We start from the raw sequence: 20,566 nt of genomic DNA on the forward strand, positions 1-20,566 counted from the left end.
CTAAAATTCATACAATAAAGAGAATCCAAAAAGGGGGGGCAGGAAGTGAAGAAGTGGAAGTTACACTGCCTGCAGCAGCCATGGAAATATGCTTTTTTTTTCCATATTTGCAATCTACTTTTCATCAGTTTGATGAATTCGATTAGTCAAAGTTTTGCATTACCAATCATTTAATCATATCCATTAGTCAACAGAACCAAAATGGTTCCCGCTAAACAAAACAGGTATAAAACATGAGCATCTTATCTACACACTGAAATCAAATAAATGTAAAAGACACAACAATATTAGACATTCAAACACATCAAAACTGCAACTTCATCCACATTGAATTGAACTATATTTTTCAGCCAAAGGAAAAGAATTGAAAAAAGTACCATCTATCCAATAAATTGGAGGTTTTATAGGCTCTTTGAGTTTATCCTCCTCTCCTTCGGTAGCATTTTTTTCATCAATATCCAAAATGACAGCAACTCGATCACCTTCCACCTCATATACCTCTCCACGTTGACCATTTGATAAAGGCCTGAAAAAGATGCCAAGCTTTGATTAATGACTAAGAAAATTGGATATTATGAATATACTTATAATAAGAATACAAACATTTGAATATTGCTTAATTCTGCTGCCTAAAATGAATAACCCACATTTATGATAATATATATAACAGCTCAAAAAATAAAACATAAACAGAAAAAGAAGCAAAGGCTATCTATCAAGTTTCAACAATAACAATACTATATTTGCATGTGCGAATGTAGTTATATCCCCACCATATAAGTATTCATTCTTTTCAAGATTCGTTGTATCAATCTATCTGAAATGCAATCATAACTACATCCCGTATCAACATCCACACTTAAATAAAAGTATTGTTCTGCTATGCAACATGTCAATAACCCCACAAATTATGATTTTACACTTAAAAAAGCTCATTTAAGATGTCACTATTTATAGAAGGAGAGTATTAACACATATCAGAATTGCCATATGCATAAATATCATGTGGGAAAAAGGAATGATGACGGCCAACACCGCAAACCCTTTTAAGAGTCAACATATCAGAAATTCAATCAAAATACCAAAATGTGCAATACAAAAATAATGCAATTATAATCTACTTATCAGATAGAAATAGATCAGAAAATGAAGCCAATATGCAACCACTCAAGTAAAAACATTAGCATAAGTTTTTTTTTTATAGGCAAGCAAAGAAATAAAAAAATAAATTAAAAAATTAAAATTAAAATTAAAAATAAATAAAAGCGCAAGGCACCCATAAGCATACAGGAAGTATACAAAGGGTGCCAAAACAGAAAAAACAAAAAACAAAGAAAACACCAACAAAAACCCAAAAGACAGAAGAAACACCAAAAGCCCCACAACAGAAACCTAAAAACCAGCAAAAAAAAACCCTGGAAAAACATTAGCATAAGTATACATAAAGTTTATCTACTATTCTGATTTTCAATCTTCAGGTTCCAACCAGCTAGATGCTAAAGGTTCCATCAAGTACATGACTAAGTCTCTTTATGCTGCTTCCACATATGTCCCATTGAGCCATTACTTCATTTACATACCCAAGATATAAATTTTTGACATTTAGATGTCAAAGCATTTCGCTGAACATATGCCTTTGAAAGAACATCAACCACAGATATCACTTTTCTCATAGCACAACAAAGATGATCCAGCAGGAAACGAAATATAGTAAGATAGCTCTCAATTCAAAACACAGCCAGTCAGCTATTTAAAATAAAAAATAAAAAATAAAAAATGCAGGATCGCTTCATTATAATCCAGTAAAATATATTAAAATCTACTGTCGTCCATCAACAACTCCAACAGAATCAACCCTCAATAAAAGCTGTAGTAAATTGCCCAGGATATAGCTGCCACCATCTTGGTGCAGTAACACTGAAGTGACAGCTACTGCACTTAACATTATGCTTTGTTTTTTTTTCTTTTACGTATTCTAAATCCAGAAAACAGGTAGAATTTGTACAAAAGCAATGAATACCTACTTATTAAGTACTAATTAAATCTTTAAACTGAAGCCTGCTTATTAAGCTCTTGAGGTATTCTGAAGTATTCTACTTCTACAATGCTGCTTTTTGACTATAATGACTTATCAAAAACAAAAGAAAGTCTCTTTCTGCAGCTTCAAGAAAGCTTAGTTTGCTACTTTCTGTTGAATTTGTGTTGTTGTGGAAACCAGTGAGCATGTGTTGTTGTGGAAACGAGTGAGCAAAAGTACCAATTATCACAAGGTGATTTGAACAGACTAAAAAAATCAGGAACACCTCTTCTTCCCTTTTTTTTCCTTTTTGAGGAGTTTAAAAAAACTTAGGGAACTGTAAGACCAATCCCAGATAGAACGTAGTAAAAATGGAAAGGAAATTTTGAAAACAACAAAAAAAAAAGTATTACCGTGACTATTTAGATAGTCAGTAAATTTTAGGGTTTAAGGAAGGCACTGTACTACAAATAACAGACTACAAAATATATTTTTTGATAAGTGACTACAAAATATATAACAATTTACTAACTACAGATGCACACAAATAGCACAAGAGTTTAAATTTTAGAGCAAATGTAATCACTGGCTAACAGCTAACGACCATGGAAGAGACAAGGAACCGGCTTAGAACCTCGCAAAGAAAAACCATTGACCCAAGCAGTTTCAAGAAAATGCCAAGAGTAGAGGGGCGGCATCCAAGAGTTTTTCTTCTATACATTGGGATGACTTACCAACCCACCTGCCACGAATAATGGTATAAGCATTTGTCAGACCATCAGATGTTGGTATCTTCCCCAATATGACCCTGTTATGCATTATATACTCTGATGTCAGGTGAGGGTGAAGTCACAGTTCACGGGGCGAAGAGATCATGCTAAAGGGTTTCAAAAGATAGATGACAAATATGACCCTTCCATACAGCATGCTTGTCATTTGTCACAAAATTAAAGTCCAACCAATTAGTAGCATAGCACTCTCTTATTTCCACATGTAGGCTAAATCTCCTAAGACCGATGTGCTACCAATTACATGCCCCTCGAAAACCAATTCTAACCACACATTCAAAATTTGGAACTAACTTATGGTAGCACTCAAACTAATAATAACTCAGAATTAAGCACACTCCTACAGACAAGCAGCCGAGGGTAAAATCATGAAAAACAAAAAAAGAAAGAAATGAACAAAATTATAGAACAGAAATTGCACAAAGTGGCACAAACATTGATCATTAATGATAATGCAGCATCAAACAATTGAGCAACTGCAAAAGGTTATTGAAATCCAAATTATAACATACATTAAAAGGTTCAAATTCCATCCAAAAAACAAATCCTTGGGTTGAACTTGAAACTAATTACACTTTCATTACTTACTTTGCCAGCCAAGAGTGAAACTAATCCTTGAGACGACAGATTGTCTACTTCTTCACTATGACATACTAGAGAATTGTGGTCTTTAGTGTTTGGAGCTGTTTGGAGTTTCATGGGCTAACCGTTGCTCATTTATTGGCGTCTTGCAAGAGACAGTTGAAAAACATTGTGGTGGCAAAATTTGGAAGATATTCTGTATCATGCAGTCTATTTGTCGAGAGAGGAACACAAAGAAATTTGAGGGGTGTAGAATACCTATACTTTTTTTTTGATAGGTAGAATACCTATACTGACATTGAAATTTCCATTTTTGTGCTCTCTCTTTGACTGGACATTTGACTACAAGTTGCTTTTCTCACCAAATTTGGGGAGTTTTGGGATCTTCTGAATTTTAGATGTTACATTTTTATTTTTGGGTTTTTTCTCTTGTATTGCACGTGAGAGGGTTGCACCCCTATACTTTCCATGTACTAGGGTTGAGAAAAAGACCTTTTTTTTTGTTTGATAAGTAATTACTGTATATCTCAAAAAGCGCAAGCGCCTATACACAAAAAGTATACAAGGAAACCAGAGTAAACCCACAAAAACCCACAAGAAACCTATGAATCACCGAACCACCCATAAAGACCTTAATCAAGGTATCTAAAAGATGCTTTCATCGTTTATGTTCTTTTCTCTTTCTGAGGGCAGGAGAAGCAGGTTAGCGGCCCCACTCCAACATGTTTCTTATCTTTGTTATCCCAATTTTTTTAATTATTTGATATTGGAAAATGTGTCTACATACTAGAGCATCATTTATTCTGATATCTAAAAAAAGGTTAAAAGCTGACAGTCTATGAAAACACTTCTCTTTGTTGGTGCTTCACATTCATTTAAATTACACGGGCCTCATGCTCTCCACAACAAAGGAGCTCTCCTAAGCTGATCAAAGCCTTGTGTTTCATTACAACTGCTCACCAGGGATCTATTATACCATATGATTACAAAGGTGCAAGTGCTGCTTAAAAGCCAAGCAGACATAGGATACAGGAGATCCTCCCCAAAAGCTCAAGGCAAAGGAGAAGGATGTCAGTTTTACGTTTGATCAAAAGGAGCCAAGGGGCATCTCGAGCAGTGTATATGGGTAAGGTGAGTGTATATGGTTGCAGCCACAATGGAGGCGTTGGTCCAAGGAGAAGAGTTGACAGAGTTTGTTAAATCATCGAGGGTTAATAGCAAGGATTTTATATCACAAAGGTGTTCTAATAGGTATGGCTAGTATTTGGCGTTGGCGGAATATGGGGGTGGTGGACAGAGAGGCTTTATTGCAGTTTCGAAGGGTGTAAAAGGCAAGGCTAGAGAAGTTGTGCCGCCGAGCTGAGGGGATAAAAGTTTTGTTTTCATAACAGCCTCTCAATGGCTTGCAGTCGAATGCCTTGAGCGGCTCTTCTTCAGTGTCAAAGGGCAAGGCTCTGGTCGAAGGAGTTGGCCGAAGGTCTTATGCAAAGATTTGAAGTGGGACAGGGCAAAAGCAGGGCCACGAGTATTTGCAAATGACACCTTGATAGTTTGAGGGGGAAATCCACATCATGAATTTTATTTGTGTGGCTTGTTCTTATGCTTTGAAATTGTATCCAGTTTCAACTTAATCAGGCTAAATCAGACTTGGTTCCCATGGGTAATGTCAAGAGTGTTGGACTTTGGGCTACAGGGTTTCTTCTTTGCTGTTGAAGTATCTTGATCTTCTGCAAGGGGCTTCTTTTAAGGCCAAAACTATTTGGGATGGCGTTGTTGAGAAGATCAAGTACCACTTGGCAAGCTAAAAGATGATGTACTTGTCTAAGGTGGAAGGATTACTTTGATTAAGAGCATCATACCCAATTTGCCTACTTATTTCTTGTCTATCTTTCCCCTCCCTACCGGTGTTGTAGAGGCGTTACACTGAGATTTATTTATACGGTGGGGTCGATGAAATGTTCAAATTTTACCTGGTAAGTTGGTCCAAGGTTTGTTCTCCGATCTCCAAGGGAGAGTTGAGGATCCGAAACTAGCTTCTGTTCGACCGTGCTCTTTTAGGGAAGTGGCTATGTTGTTATGTGCATGAGAGATTCTAAATATGCCAGCTTGTGGGATGGGTAGTGTTCAAATGAGGTTCATGGGTCGTATGTGGTGGGGTAATGGAAAAATATAAGGAGGGTCTTTGGGGTGTTTCTAGTCAAAGTGCAGCAGTATGGGATAGGACAATGTGGCAATCTTCAAAATTACAAAAGTGTGGAAGAAGGCTTCGTCTTGCCTAATGTAGTGTCTTTGGATGGAAAGAAATAATCGAGAGGACGGTGGTGTAAAGTCGCTTTTCTTCAATACTCTAGCACTGGACAACTGCTTTTGACTACCTTAATATGTCTAGCTTTCATGATTTTCTTGATCTTTTTTCATTTTCTAGCTAGGTGTATCTCTTGTATACTTCATGTGTACTTGAGTTGCGCTTATGCGCTTTTTTTAATGATATTTTAATTACTTATCAAAAAAGAAAAAATTTATCCATTCAATGTATAGAACAATCACCAAATAGATTCTAAAATTAGTTCTACTATTTCAATTTAAGATTAACCTATTAAACCTTAAATGCTAAAATGGAGAAAACGCGGAGAAGAATCAAATTATGACCTGTTATCAGCTTCAATGCATACAGAAGCCCCAATGTATTTCACCCGATCACCTGGAAAAAATCAACAAGCAATAAAGTAATTAATTAATGCAATCCAAAAAGACCATGAGCTTTAATAAGAAGAGGTAATAATAATTTTGAAACTGTAGAAAGCATATAATAGCTCGATGCAACACCAAAAACACCATGAGCAATCAATACACATCAGCATTGGCACCGCCACTTTCAAGACAGGCACACAATCAAGAGTGGTTCTTCACTCACCACTCAAACATTCGAACACATCTACTTATACCAATATTACAAGCTCCATGTTCACAGCAACCTACGCTTTCACAAACACATCCTCCGCATACACATTTAAATGTGAGAGAAAAAGTAAGTATTGGAATGTTCAAATGCTCGGATGATGGATAACTTGAGCACTCAACAAACGAGATTCTAACTTATTGTATTGCTTGAAATGCGCACCAAACCAAAAGGAAAAGGCATGTGTAAGGGATAATAGACTTCCTCCATTGATACAAACATAAGTCTTTCCTCTATACTAAAATATAATAGCAGCACACTGAACAAAATATATGTATATATAAAACCTGGGTAGAAATTGTGGTAAGTATAAAATTTCCTCTTTTTTTGTGGGTAAGATGTGGAAACGAATCTCGGTAACTGAAAAAGTGAAGCATTTAGTTATCAAAAAGGGATCTGGCTGAAAAGCACTAGCAAAGATAACTATCAATGCACTAGTTAAACAGATTTTGTTTTGAAAAATCATCAGATCCAACAGCATGAACTTGCAGGCTGCCTTAGATATGCAAGTCTTGCAGTCCCTCTTCAATTTCCAATTTATAGCAGTTGTGCACAATAACCCATTAATATGCATAACAGAACCATTCCTAATCGATTATCTATTTCTAGCAACAAGCTTCCTAAGCCAAGGAGATAAAAGCTAGATAAGAAATATCAAACCTTTTTTTTATCCAGAAAGAAATACAAGATATCCAAGGAAAACAGGAACAACGGAAAGGTAAAAGATACTAGCACAAACACAAATACATCCCATATAACATAAATATAAGCACCAAGATATGCATATAGACGTACATACTATACACATGTATGTGCATATGTTTGTGAATCCCATTTTTTTTTAGGATGCATATATGTATAGCTATGCATGTGGATAGATACATCCATACACATAAACACCTCATCTATGCATGTAGATATGTGTGTGCATGTATGAAACTAATCTGGGGGAAAAGTGTCTACCTACAAGTCACATTAATCACAAACGTCTGCAAGAAAGCAACAGGTTGGTTTGGCAAAATTTTAACAACACCTTCTCAATTTCCAAACACTGAAAGCACTTCTCAAACAAATGTAGCCCCCACCACTAACACACTTCTTAAAACAAACCACAAAACAATTTTCAAAAAAACAAAACACAAGCTCATTTTTTCAGATGTGGAAGCTGCCTTGTTACATATAAAAAAAATAAAAACTAAGAGGTGGAGGTTGGCCTTCATGGCCGAAGGCTGGCAGACCCGTGTGGCTACCACCAATATTGCTAGCAGCCCCATAGTGGCCACCAAATCTGCATGGCGGCCACCACGATCTGTCTGGTCATCCTGCAGTGACCACCAAATCCACCATCCCAGGGTCGCCAGATCTGTCAGTGGCTTCCACCGTCATATCTGCGTGGCAACCATTGCGGTAGCTGCTGATCTATTGGACGACCTCCACTAGAGACTATCTCCAGCAAGCATAATTTTATTTTACTTTTTTATTTCATGAGAATGAGCTACAAATATATAACATATTATTTTTTTTGATGAATATATATATATACACATCTTAACTGCATGGTTGCAATGAAGTGGATCTCAAACAAACTAAAAGGTAAACTTTAAATATCAATCAAGTCAACCTGTTTTTTTTATGAGTGAAGTAATTCATAAAAAGTGCAAGGGCCGCAATCCCCAAGTACACAGAAGTATACCAAAGAAAGACACCCAACAAGTCAAGAAAGAGAAAAAAAAAAAGCACAAAAATCCACAAAGCTATAGATATTGAGAAGGGTATTATAGCAGAGGTCCACTCAAAGAGGATTTATGAAAATGAAGTTGTAGATCCAAACTCATCTTCTCACAATCATTGAAACTTCAAATAATCCTTTCTCTCCAAATGCACCACATTAAAAAACAAGGGACAACATTCTAAAGTATATTAATATCATTCTGATTGACCCTTCCTTCCCAACAAACCAAAAGATCCACTACTTGTCTAGGCATAACCCACTCTATTCCAAACATCCAGAAGACCATATTTCACAAATCTCTCGCAACATCACAATGAAGAAGGAGATGATACAGAGTTCCCCCACTCATTTTACACATACAACACAAACCTATCACTATGATGTGATGCTTGCGAAGATTATCCAAGATAAGGATTTTCCTATGGAAACTGTCCAAGTGAAAAAAGCCATCCTCAAAGAAATCTTAGTCCTCCAAGTGCTCTACTCATTGAAGAGACAAAGATCTCACCCAAATTGAACCTAGTTATCCCCCTCTCTCTCCCTGTAATAAACTCTCTTTTCTTTTTCTTTAGGTGGTAACATTAACAAACAGAGGAAGGGAGAGCTACAGCAATATATCATATCATTCAGCAGGGCAAGACCAAAATAAGCTTCCAGTATGAGAGAGATTTAGTCAAGTTATAATACTAGATTATCACAGCCAGCCTTCATTAGGGTCTTAGTGCCAAATCCCATATGCATGCACAGAGTATTGGTTTGCACTACGAGCAGCACCCACCTTTGACAAATCTATAAATATTTATGTGTTTAGTGTTTGTGTCAAATATCATATTTTTAATCCCCCACATGGAATAACGTATTAAAAAATACCATATCAAGTAACTGAGCAAAGATATTGCAACACATAGAAGTTCTAGTATGAAGATTTTACGTGTTGATATATATTACCTTTCTTTAGCGGCTGTTTGGATTTATCACAAGACTCAACAGCCTCAGACTTTGAGGACTCAGAGGAACTCTCCACTTCTCCAGAGACTCTCTGCAACAGATGTAATTCCAAAATGACAAGTATATCAGAGTATGTTGCCCATATCAATTACTGTAAGACTCCCTACATGGCAGTGTAACTGTTTCAAGACCATCTAAAAGTATCACACAGAATTTCAGCTACAACAAAAGGCCGTGAAAAGAGTATCTAAGACTATTGCTTTGAACTAACCAACTAAGGCATCAAAGCACATGTGTTCTGAATATTTGCAGTAAAGAGATATTATATGAAAACATTATCCCGTTAATATTTCTTCTTAGTTTGCTTGGGTCCTAAATTTAAGAGAGAGAGAGAGAGAAGGCAAGCTAGATATGATGTGAACCAAACATTCTAATGCATAATTGACTCATAATCTCTTCTTTAATTAACAATTTAAAAACACCCTCAAATTCCACAAATTAAGAAATCTTCCATTCTTTCAGCCCTTAAAGCCAGAAAGAGCAAAACTTTACCTAAAACACCTAGATAAAGACATATTGTACAACAACGTGATGCACTTGATATTTTAAGTTGAGCTACATTTTCCGCTGTGCCAAAATATGACTACTGCTTAACATCAAATCCCACTACCCCAAAAGACCAATACCTTTGCAAATTCTTCAAGGTTGCAGTTGTAGGGAATAAGCTTCTTGAGGGCTGCTTCAGCAGTTGCTTCCACATCAACTTCGTCATTATCACTGACATCAGCACTTGCCTCACCACTGCTTGTCCACTCTTCTTCATTGCTCGCATCATGCTCATCTTCAACCTCCGATTCCGAAGTACACTCATCCCCAGATTCTGCATCATCCTCATCTGATTCACACTCATCACCAAAATCCTGCTCCAAAATCAACAGATAAGTGAACAGAGTAAAAACTTGACTAGCATAAAAAATCAAAGTTATCACCAATCTTACATAAGGAGCGAGAACATTGCTGTCAAGCACCAGTAGGGGAACTTGTAGATCCCGTGCAAGTGCTCTCACTAATCTCTCTCGGTAAAGTTCAGTGCCTGTAGAAATATTATTTCCCTTCCTCTAATAAGCACAAGTAACGATAAGTATGTGTCTTGGAAAATTGGATAGGGTCAATGACCAACCTGGCATGCTCTGAAGCAATATTCTCCCACTTGAAGATGTCAACCGAGAACCATAAGAAGCAGTGAACTTCTTATGTTTCAAATGAGAAGCAGCACATTCCACCAAAATATTTTTGGTGTGTTCACTATAAGATAAAATAAATTAAATAAAACTTCCAATTACTGAAAAATCCTCATAACTTCAATGATAAGAGATGTGAATTAGCAATTACTGAATGTGGTAAGGAAACATGTCCCATGATACTGATATCTTCTCCCACGGAACAATCCTCCGCGAAAACTCATTTCTGAACTTCTCACGTCTGGTCAGAAAAGGCGATTCCTTCTTCTTACTCTCAATAGCAAGCTTCTCATTTTTGAGCCACTCTTTCTGATCCTGTTCCCCAAGCCGAGCATGGGCATCAGAACGCCTCACATCTTCGCTAACTTTTTCTTGCCGAGTCTTTCCCTTATCAAAGTTACTCCCATCTTTAATGGGTATATGTTCATCCTCGCTTGTGTTCCTTCCATCGCCTTCAGAACTATAGACACGTAACTGACTGCTTTTTAAACACGTTGTAAGCCTCACATGGAAGCTACTGTAACTACTACCGCCAGCAAGACCCCTAGGTGTAATAGAATCTAACAAATGTCTTCTAATCAAACTATTATGTGAAGAGTGGCCTCTCGCTATAGGTGTACGACTCAAAGATTGAGAAGAAGCCTGTTCTACACAGTTTGGCCTACTCAAATATTTGGAAGACTGAAAAGCTAACCCCCATCTCTGATTTCTGCACTTTATTCTCCTTGCATACATCGCCACCTCTTAATCTTCAACTACCTGCACCACTGCAAACCTCAATTACTTCACACTCGTGTCAAATAATTATTAAAAGTGCCACAATCACCCCATTACTCTAATTGGTTCAAGTGAAAAAAGGGTTGTTCAACTGTGATTGATTCAGCTCCGTTTAAGGTAATATGTGTGCGTGCGCGTGTGCGTGTGTATATTTTGTGTATGAGGACATTTTCTTAAAGCGCTCATCACATAACAGAAGAAGTAAAAGAACCAGCGCGCATTTATTGTATTTGTGTTCTCTTTTTCCAATCAAAAAATCCTTATTTTCTAAATTTCATATATCACTTACGAATTCAATCACAGAACCAACTATATGCTTTCTCTTTACATTTTTTTCTACTTAATGTTCTTTGATGAAGAAACAACGGAGGGTGGACATACAAAGAGTAATTAACGTGTTATCAAAGAGTTTGATACTCTTCCAATACTGTCTCCAAGTCGTAATCAGCTTGAAAACATAAGCATTAATCAAAACATTTTGAATCTTCAATACTTATTTCATTCCTCGGCTTTCTCAGCCTTTCAACTTACAAAAGATTAAAAACTTCCACCTCTTTCTCTACCTCCATCGCAAATGAAACGAAATAAATTACGAACTCAATCCATTTTCAGATAAATCACCGTCCAGTACATGACAGAGAGAGAGAGAGAGAGATAATGGACATACCTTATTTAATAGGTTCTGTGAAACCCTAGATTTGGACCGTGCCTAAAGAGATAAATCGAATGGTGAAAGAGGAAGGCGAGCTAAAGAAGGCGCGAGAGGTCCATTTGGAACGGAAGGGAGATAAGATGTGCTTCTGACTGGAGTGACCGGGGGCGCCGAGCAGGGACTGTGGGAGGTGAAACCGTGTGTCCGTGCGCGAGTTTAATGTTACTTGAACCATGTGTTGAGTAGGTTTGGCATGTGCACAACTTCAGTTTGGGAATGGGCCGGGCCTTTATTTACATGCACTGATCCACTCAAAGCAAGGCCCATCAACGGTAAAATGTGGTTGGCCCACCACCAAGAGGGCCAAGATGATTGAGAGGTTTTTTTTTAAAAAAAAAAATTTACGTAGTCCACTCAAATTACCATACGATTGTTAATGTTCTCTCCAAACTTTAATTTACATCAGTGTTTCTCCCAAACAAAAAATATTATAAATGTTCACGAAATTATTTAGAGAGACAAAGACAATCGAGTAAGTGTGATAGTTTAAGGGAGTATATGAAGTTTTTCTCTATTTTTTCTTGCTAGATTTGTCTTTCTTTGAATAGTCTTAAAATCCTATAAATTATTTTCAAATTTTGATTATTATCACATTTATTATTTAACATAAATAAAATAATGATAGAAACAACAATTTTATTCAACTTTTATCCCACTTTGGTGATGTCACACTTTCAATCGGTTATTGTTAAACAACAAAAATCAATGACTAATCGGCAACATCACATCAATAAAGTGGGATAAAGCGTGATGTATAATATTACCTAAGGCTGGTAAAACGTGTTGCGTGTCAGGTTTGTGTCAACTCGTTTATAACACGAACATGTTTATGCCTAACCCGAACATGATACGTTTTCTTAACGGGTAACACGACACGACAGTAACCCGTTTAGATAAATGTGTCGTGTCGGGTTAACACACACGACCCGTTAACATGTTTAATTTATATTTTAATAGGTTCAAACCCAACACGATCCGACCCGTGAACACATTTAAAGTCATTTTAATTTTTATAACTTAACCAAAATGGCAAAATCGCATAAACCTTGCAAATTTGAAATAAAAATATATACAGGTCAAACGTGTCAACCCACGAGTTGATACGACTCGACACGTTTATTAAATGTGTCATAAACAGGCGACCCGTTTACGACCCGAATCCGTTTAATCTAAACCATAACCCTAAAATTACGTGTCGAGGGTTAAATTGTCAACCCTAACATTACCCTTAACGTAATAGCCATAATAAATAGTGAGTTGGTAAATGTATTAAGACAAATATTTTGGGTACCGCACATTTTATTATAATTTCCTTATAAACTTACATAACGACTCTCGTATAATAAATATTAAGTTGATAAATATAATAAATCATGAGTTGGAAAATCTAACCCACCTAACTTAAAAATAATGGTTATGATTACGAGAATGTTATACATCATCTTTCATTATCTCTGAAAAGTTTATGTTATCTCTGAAAAGTTTATGTGATGTGATCCTTCATAACATTTAGTATATGGAAATTAGTTTGTTGGTTTGAGGGACCATGCCACGTCAATTTTTAAGGGATGAAGCACTTATATAGTATAATGTTCCTCTATTTGCCCTGTGATGAGATTATATGTCTTTTCGTGATTTTTAACTCAAAATAAAAATGTTTTTAATATTCTTCTCTTTCTATCTACACTTCTTCCACTTCTTTATTACTTACTAAACTTATTAGCAATTTCTAAAAAATAAAACATCAATATATGCTTAGTCTTAAAGACATTAATGTATCAAGGAAGAGTAATGATAGAGAATTATATTTGTATTCCATCACAATCCTACCAATGCTATACGGTATTGTTAAAAAAAAAAGAAAAAAGAGTAAAGTTCACTTAACCCCCTCAAACTACTACCCCAATAACAATTTACCCTAAAACTATCAATTGCGACAATTTACCCCTCAAACTATTAAAACAATGACAATGTTCCCCTAATTTTAAAAAATAACGAAATTACCCATACTAAAATAAAAACAAGAATACAATTTTTTTTTCTTCAAATTTTTAAGGGTATTTTTATCTTATTGAAAATTTTAAAGGAGTAATTTGGTCATTTTGCTAACATTTGGGGATACATTATCATTGTTTTTGTAGTTTGGAAGGTAAATTATCGTAATTGATAGTTTGAGGGGTAGATTGACATTGAAGTGGTAGTTTGAAAGGGTTAAGTGGACTTTATAAAAAAAAGAAAAAAAAAAAAAAGTTGATTAACACTATAGCTTTATAAATATGAGATAAAAATGTGATTTTTAATGTTACATGTCAAATTTGTCCATAATATATTACACAATGTCATTGTTCTCTAGTGAAAGAGACACCTTGCAGCGCACGTGCTGCTCAACAATTGAAAAGAGAGGGATCTGTCCTTTTGCTACAGGCCACTTATATTTTGCATTACAAAGTAGAGGGTCTAGTTTATTAATCCTAAATTTTTAGAGAGACTATCTATTAAGAACTCAAAGCCCTTATAAACCACTAGTATAGATGCTTTTAGAAAAATATTTTATAAAAATATAAGGTCAAAAGTATGATAAAAAATTAAAAATTCATAACATAATTTAGAGATGATTCAACACGAAAGACAAGCATATTCATGCCTTGATCTTCTCTAACGTCACACTTAATTAAATTATAGAAATATTCAAATCTCTATGGAATCATTATGGTCAGCAAGATGAAGATTGGTTGAGAGGAATTCAACCAACTAAATTACCATTTTATTAGATAATAAACAAGTCTAACAACAACCAAAGACTAGACAATTCAACCAAATAGCAAGATCCAACCCTTTGAAGAGCAACGAACCAACCAATCCAAGCAGAAGACAGATATGCACACGCACACATGTGTGAAAGAGGAGAGACAGAAAAAGGAAGAGAGACACAATTATTCACAAGAACTCTCAACTTCCTCTTATCTTCCGGACTTCACTTTCCTTTCTAAGGCTTCCAGAGAATAGTGGTTTCAGCAATCATGGAAGTGACAACATAGGGATCCATGTTTGATGCTGGCCTCCGGTCCTCAAAGTAGCCTGCAAATTATCACAAGAAATAGATCATTATTATGAGCATGCAGTAATCAGTAGGTTTTTTTATCCAATTATCACAGGAAAGTGAAAGTATCAGAAACACAAATGCTGACCTTTTCCTGCTTTTTCAGTGTCGCGGCCAACACGGATAGACGCACCCCTGTTCGCAACACCCTGTTTTTTTTTTTTGTTTGGATGAAACACGGATTAGTGCAAACAACAGTACTACTAACATAGAATACTATTAAATTACCAATTATCTAAACAACTTAAGTTAATAAGAAGAGATAAATTTAATCACTTAATCATTAGTTTAACACTTCCCTCACGTGTGGGCTTAATCTTCCTTTTAATGGGTGAAGTCTAACACGTGTAATATTTAATTAAAATATGGTGAATTAACAGAGACAAAGTTTGATCTTAGGACATTTGGCTCCGATACCATATTAAATTACCAATTAGGACAAATGATGATTTATCATAATATCATATGATTGGGAAACCAGTAAAAGACTAAACGTACCCAACAGAAAGTGTTAATGTCAGCAGTCTCATGGCGACCTGTCAATCTCCTCTCATTGCCTTCTCCATAGGCAGCAATGTGCTCCTTGTGGCGCAAACCCAACTTTTCTATGGCCTTCTTGATCACCTCAAAGCCGCCATCATTTCTCATTGAGTTGGTGCTAAGCACAAAGAACAAACCCAAATAATTAAAACTTGCTTTATAATAATCTTAACGAGTTTTCAACGGCTCAATTGCAGATGCACGTTGAATTTGGTAAAGCGTCTACCTGTAGTTAGTATGAGCACCAGCACCATTCCAGTCACCCTGTTTGTTGAACAAAAAATAATAGAAAGAAAAAACATTAAGCCGACAACATAAAAGGACAAAGCAAACACAAACAATCTTTCAGCTAAGAAATTGTTGCAGTGTCTAAACAAACCTGGATTGGTTTTGGGTCAAACGAAAGAACAACTCCTGCAATTTCTGTGATCCTCTGTTTAATCAAGCAAACTGAAAATCAGAAAGAAAGAAAAACACATATTGCACAAACATGCCAACTAAAAATTCACAAGTCTTTGGAACAAACCTCAAGAATGTATCGAGCGACCCACAATTCATCACCAGCAGAAATACCAACAGCAGGACCAACTTGAAACTCCCACTGTTTCACGCCAACACATCACGGCCATTTACAGGAATTTTGTGAAGAAATTATGATCTCTTAATGGTGGAGTTGGAAGACAGAAGGAAAGGAAGAAAGAAAGAAGAATATAGTTTGAACTGAGCTCACCTGGCCCGGCATAACTTCCCCATTAATTCCACTGATGTTAATTCCCGCATAGAGGCAGGCCTTATAGTGTGAATCCACTATATCACGACCAAGTGCCTTGTCTGCCCCTACACCACAATAGTAGGGGCCCTGCATGGATACAAAGTATGAATAAGGACCAAACTTAATTTTTAAGCCAATATACACTATGAGAAATTTCAACTTTAACCCGATCCATTTAGTTAATCAGGCCAGACCCTTCAATCTTAATATGTTAATTTCGTGTTGAAAATTGTTAGTCCTACTTCCATCCCAGGTTTCGTCCCCAAATGTGGGGTTCCCAACTTTTTTAGATTCTATAGGATGTTAATGGACATTAGCATGTTTTGAATAAAATAATAAATAACAACAAAAATGAATAGTAGTAACAACAATAATACCTGAGGGCCAGGGTAGCCACCAACTGGCCATCCAAGAGGCCACTTGACATCCTTTTGAAGAAGAGTGTACTCTTGCTCAATGCCATACCTAATCACAAAATCCAGCACGTTTTTCAGTTGATAAAAAAGATAGTAAAATAAGAACATGCATTTGTAGGCAGTCAATAAAAAGGGGATAAAATGTTCTTGTTAAGCCATAAGCACCTAAACCCTAGCCCCAAAATTTAGGGCATGTTTAGATGTGCATTTGTGCGTTTAACACTCAAAAAGTCTATTTGAAGAAAAAAATATTTATTTGGTAAAAAAAAAATAAAAGCGTTTTTAAGGGTTCAAAAAGTCTAAAAATGACAAAAACTTAAAAATAAAGCTTTCGTCAAAAAAGGTTTTTTACGCAAAAGCTCGATTTTTCAAACACAATGCAAAACATGCTCTTAGTGCAAGTGAGATATAAACCAAATGGAGTAAACATACCAATCAAAAGTTACCAAACTCCTAGTCATGAACAAGTAAATTGATTGGTAACAACTGCTTTCCTAATATCCAATTGTGAAATAGGAGCAAAAAATGTCAACGTAGTGTATAAATAATATATGTAGATTAATGCACATCACCCTCCCTTGCCCTTCATCCTCAAAGCTTATTTGATGCATGGAGATTCTTTTTTATTTTTTTGTTTGGAGGGACCAAGTGAAATAATAGAATGATGAATAGTGGTCAATGGTAGGAAGAGGTCAACCTACGTTACCTCATTCAGTATTAGCCACAATCTTCCAGTCAAGTTCTCTATTTTTCCATTGGATTGTTAGTAGTATTTTTATTTATTTTTTATTTTTTTAAGTGGTTGTCTGTAGTACTTAAACCTCATAAGCAAAAGATGTCAACTTAAATGGAAAGGATTTTGGTTTCCCTCCAATTTTAAAAAATAAATAAAAAATGGAGAAAGAGAGAACAATAGAGATTGAAGAAATAATTCGACTTCTCCTCAATTTTTGCAATTTTTTCTGTTTATTTTTCATAGGAAATTTCTAGTCTTTTTTTTTTTTACTGTAGATAAGCCAAAATCCAAATGGAACATAGGTGAAAATGTAATTACCTTTTGTCTTATTTTAGTTAAAGAAAACCAAGCCAAATCGGTAATTTTCAACAATCTTAATAGGATTAGTAATTTCCAATTTTTTTTCTCCATTATTTATCAAAGGGATCAAGCACGGGCTTGAAAAGAACGGTGATGTTTGATAAACCTTTTTAATTGGGTTTTTAGCCTTTTTGGTTAAAAAGTGTGTTGATGTGATATAAAAATAAATGAGATCTGAGTTTTCTTTAGTGAAAAAAATAAAAAATAAAAAAGTTAAAAAAGTTTTATTATTAATGTTTTGATTTTTTTGGATAAAAATAATAAATAAATAAAAAGGAAAAAAAAAGATATGAGAGGCTTAACAAACAAGCTCCTCTCAATTACAAATAAGATATAAAGAATTCTATTCCAACAATCCATCAACCTACTACTCAATTACTTTAATAAAGTATCTCAATAATTATTATTATTATTATGATTTCGTAGAGATATATAAAGCACTACTATAAAATAATATTAGATCCAGAAGTTGAAGCAATGGAATCCCATTGGTCAAAGAATAAGATTTTTTTTTTTCTAATTGGTCAAAAAATAAGATTAAGCAAAGCATCCGTGGGATCGGTTAGCGCTTACAGCTTAAAAGACTTCAATACAAAAATTAACATCTAATTTTCGATAAACACCAATTAAAATTGTGTGACGTGGAGCTCATGTTCTACCAATTTTTACACCATGGCCGACACCGTGTCTATCGTTCATACGATGGAAAGTATATGGAAAATTTCGAAGACTATTAAAATTGAGCCAATCCCTTTCTACCAAGAGCAATTAAGATGACCAAACGGTCCAAACCCCCACCACACCTCCCCTCGGTAGTTGAAACTCCCCTGTCACAATTATTTTCTATGCATGATAATGACAATTTTGTTTTTCCATTTGGAAAGTCCATCGAAAAAGACACTCATGTCAACACAATTATTATTTTTGTAACAAAAAATAAGTAAAATAAAAAGATATTTTACTTCCCTAAAGTATCACCCATTTAGCACTTATATTTTCAAAATTAAAAATTGAAACTAGCATTACTTAAAATATGTACGGAGATGGTTGAACTACCCCAAAACGCTTGAGCCACCCCAAAAACTCCATGGAGCAACTAGGCCACCCCCAAAAGGTTATGGCTGGCCCGAGCCATCCCAAAAATTTTTAAGACGGTGATTGATGGCGAGGATGGGAGGTTCTCCACCACCTTAATTTTGTAAAGTTTTTTTTTTTTTTTGTTATTATTTAATTATTTTGCTAGGTATAAAGCTGAGTTGGCAAAGCTACTTTTTTGGCAAATCGGTTTTTTTAGGTGTAACGCTATTTTTGAGGTAAAGTTTATTTTTCAAAAAAAAAAAAGAAAAAACATTTTCATTTTATATGCATATAAGAATGTACCAAAATCACAATAAGCATGCCTTCGGATGAGAAACTTTTCTCTTCATTATGGATAGGATAGAAATTTCCTTCAAATCGATTTGGAAGAAATATTCTCAAACCCATTCAAAATAATGTCAAATTTATATAAATATTTAAAATGACAGTAAGTTTAAGTTAGTAAAGTGCTATTAATGACATTAAGAATTTAAAAGTGTATTTTAAGTGTCTATAGACACTTCGCACTATTTTGAATGAGTTTGAAGATATTTTCTCCAGACCAGTTTAGAAAAAATTTCTCTTTATTATTGATATTAAATTTTAAAAGTTTTAAATAATATAATATAAAAATAACCTTGGCAGTTAAGAATGTATGTATGAGTGTATTACCAGGGCTCCTCGGCGACAACATCATGGTGGCTAAAAACCTTGGCAGCATCGAACCGTTTGTTGGTGGGAATGGGCTCGCCGGCTGGTGTATATGCATCGCACATCACCTATGTTTCAAGACGAAAAAGACATTCTTACCCCTTGACCTGTCTTTCATATGAAAAAAAGACGGATCCTTTTTATTATGACACCGAAAATCACGGATAAAAAGACAAGAAAGTAGGTACCAGGATGTTATTTCCTCTTCTGAATGGATCCTTGAATATCGCCTGGGGACTAAATCATGTAATGGAAATTAAACCCAAAATTAGATACGGAATATTCCGAAACGTAAATAAGAATCTTGGAGAAAGAGATTCGAGATACTCTCTCGATCAGGGCCGTTGATCAAGATTCTAACAAAGATCAATTACAAGAACAAAGATCGATGCATACTATATGATCACTTCACTGTCCTCTCCGGGGGCTTGGCCTGTGCTTGAGCCGTCGTAGTTCCACCTTGGTAGTTGGGCCGGGTCCGTCACCGGTCCAGGCAGTGTCTGTAACGCATATAAAATCATTTAAGACTATATTCAATAATGAAATGATTTTTCTTGGAAAATTTAGTAAATAGAAGGAAAAACAGCCTTTATACCCTTGCTTTGCTTCTCAAGTCCAAACCAGATCCGCCAATCCTATGACAAAGAAAAGACAGTCAAATTTTGCGTTAAATATTTAAGAAAACATTATTAATATTATGATGTGTGCGAGAGAGAGAGAGAGAGAGAGAGAGAGAGACCATATGTACTCGGCAATGATCTTCTCAGTGGTGTCACTGAGGTCGAGGTTGATGAGGTCAGAGAGGAGAGACATGGCTAGTTTGACAGGAGAGAGAAGGTAAATTGGTAGAGTCAGTAGAGATGTTGTAGGAGGGAGAGATATATCGGAGGGGTTCTCGGTTCGTTCCTTAAATAGACGGGGGATGAGTCTTACCACCTAACCATTTTTTTTTCCAATAAAAGGGGGAGAATATTCAAGCTAGTGAAAGGACAGCCTTGCGGATTCCCCCAGGCTCCAACCATGGTTGGCGTCTGGCGGCCGCCCATAAATAAATAGATTTAACCGTACTTTTTTCCAACGTATGGCATCGTCGTCGTC

The 20,566-nt window shown here is 35.6% G+C and overlaps 2 protein-coding genes across 2 annotated transcripts; both read right to left on the reverse strand.

Moving 5' to 3' along the window:
- Positions 1-242: 242 nt before the first annotated feature.
- On the reverse strand, positions 243-11,903 carry LOC132178395 (uncharacterized). The gene is made up of 10 exons (XM_059590835.1): positions 11,712-11,903; positions 10,419-11,034; positions 10,207-10,331; positions 10,025-10,119; positions 9,713-9,946; positions 9,027-9,117; positions 6,037-6,088; positions 2,760-2,825; positions 378-526; positions 243-253 (listed from the first exon to the last, which is right to left on the reverse strand). Exons 2-10 carry the CDS (start codon positions 11,000-11,002, stop codon positions 243-245), a joined length of 1,407 nt encoding a protein of 468 aa, XP_059446818.1. The 5' UTR covers positions 11,003-11,034; positions 11,712-11,903.
- A 2,576-nt stretch (positions 11,904-14,479) lies between these two features.
- LOC132177399 (glutamine synthetase nodule isozyme) lies at positions 14,480-20,380 on the reverse strand. Its single transcript, XM_059589692.1, has 13 exons — positions 20,208-20,380; positions 20,064-20,103; positions 19,865-19,968; positions 19,657-19,705; positions 19,430-19,536; positions 16,546-16,633; positions 16,127-16,255; positions 15,923-15,997; positions 15,776-15,829; positions 15,623-15,660; positions 15,355-15,514; positions 14,945-15,005; positions 14,480-14,834 (listed from the first exon to the last, which is right to left on the reverse strand). Exons 1-13 carry the CDS (start codon positions 20,279-20,281, stop codon positions 14,743-14,745), a joined length of 1,071 nt encoding a protein of 356 aa, XP_059445675.1. The 5' UTR covers positions 20,282-20,380; the 3' UTR covers positions 14,480-14,742.
- Positions 20,381-20,566: the final 186 nt, after the last annotated feature.

Source organism: Corylus avellana, chromosome ca4 (genome assembly GCF_901000735.1).
Source record: "Corylus avellana chromosome ca4, CavTom2PMs-1.0".
Lineage (NCBI taxonomy): Eukaryota > Viridiplantae > Streptophyta > Magnoliopsida > Fagales > Betulaceae > Corylus > Corylus avellana.

What these genes read in the sequence shown, in the direction of transcription:
- LOC132178395 (XM_059590835.1), bottom strand. Translation starts at nt 11,002, where the DNA reads ATGTATGCAAGGAGAATAAAGTGCAGAAATCAGAGATGGGGGTTAGCT. An exon ending in ACCTTGAAGAATTTGCAAAG is followed by an intron (nt 9,118 to 9,712) that starts GTATTGGTCTTT and finishes CATCTGTTGCAG; the next exon opens with AGAGTCTCTGGAGAAGTGGA. An exon ending in TATACCATTATTCGTGGCAG is followed by an intron (nt 527 to 2,759) that starts GTGGGTTGGTAA and finishes CATCTTTTTCAG; the next exon opens with GCCTTTATCAAATGGTCAAC.
- LOC132177399 (XM_059589692.1), bottom strand. Translation starts at nt 20,281, where the DNA reads ATGTCTCTCCTCTCTGACCTCATCAACCTCGACCTCAGTGACACCACT. An exon ending in ATCATTGCCGAGTACATATG is followed by an intron (nt 20,104 to 20,207) that starts GTCTCTCTCTCT and finishes TCTTTGTCATAG; the next exon opens with GATTGGCGGATCTGGTTTGG. An exon ending in GAAGAGGAAATAACATCCTG is followed by an intron (nt 19,537 to 19,656) that starts GTACCTACTTTC and finishes CTTGAAACATAG; the next exon opens with GTGATGTGCGATGCATATAC.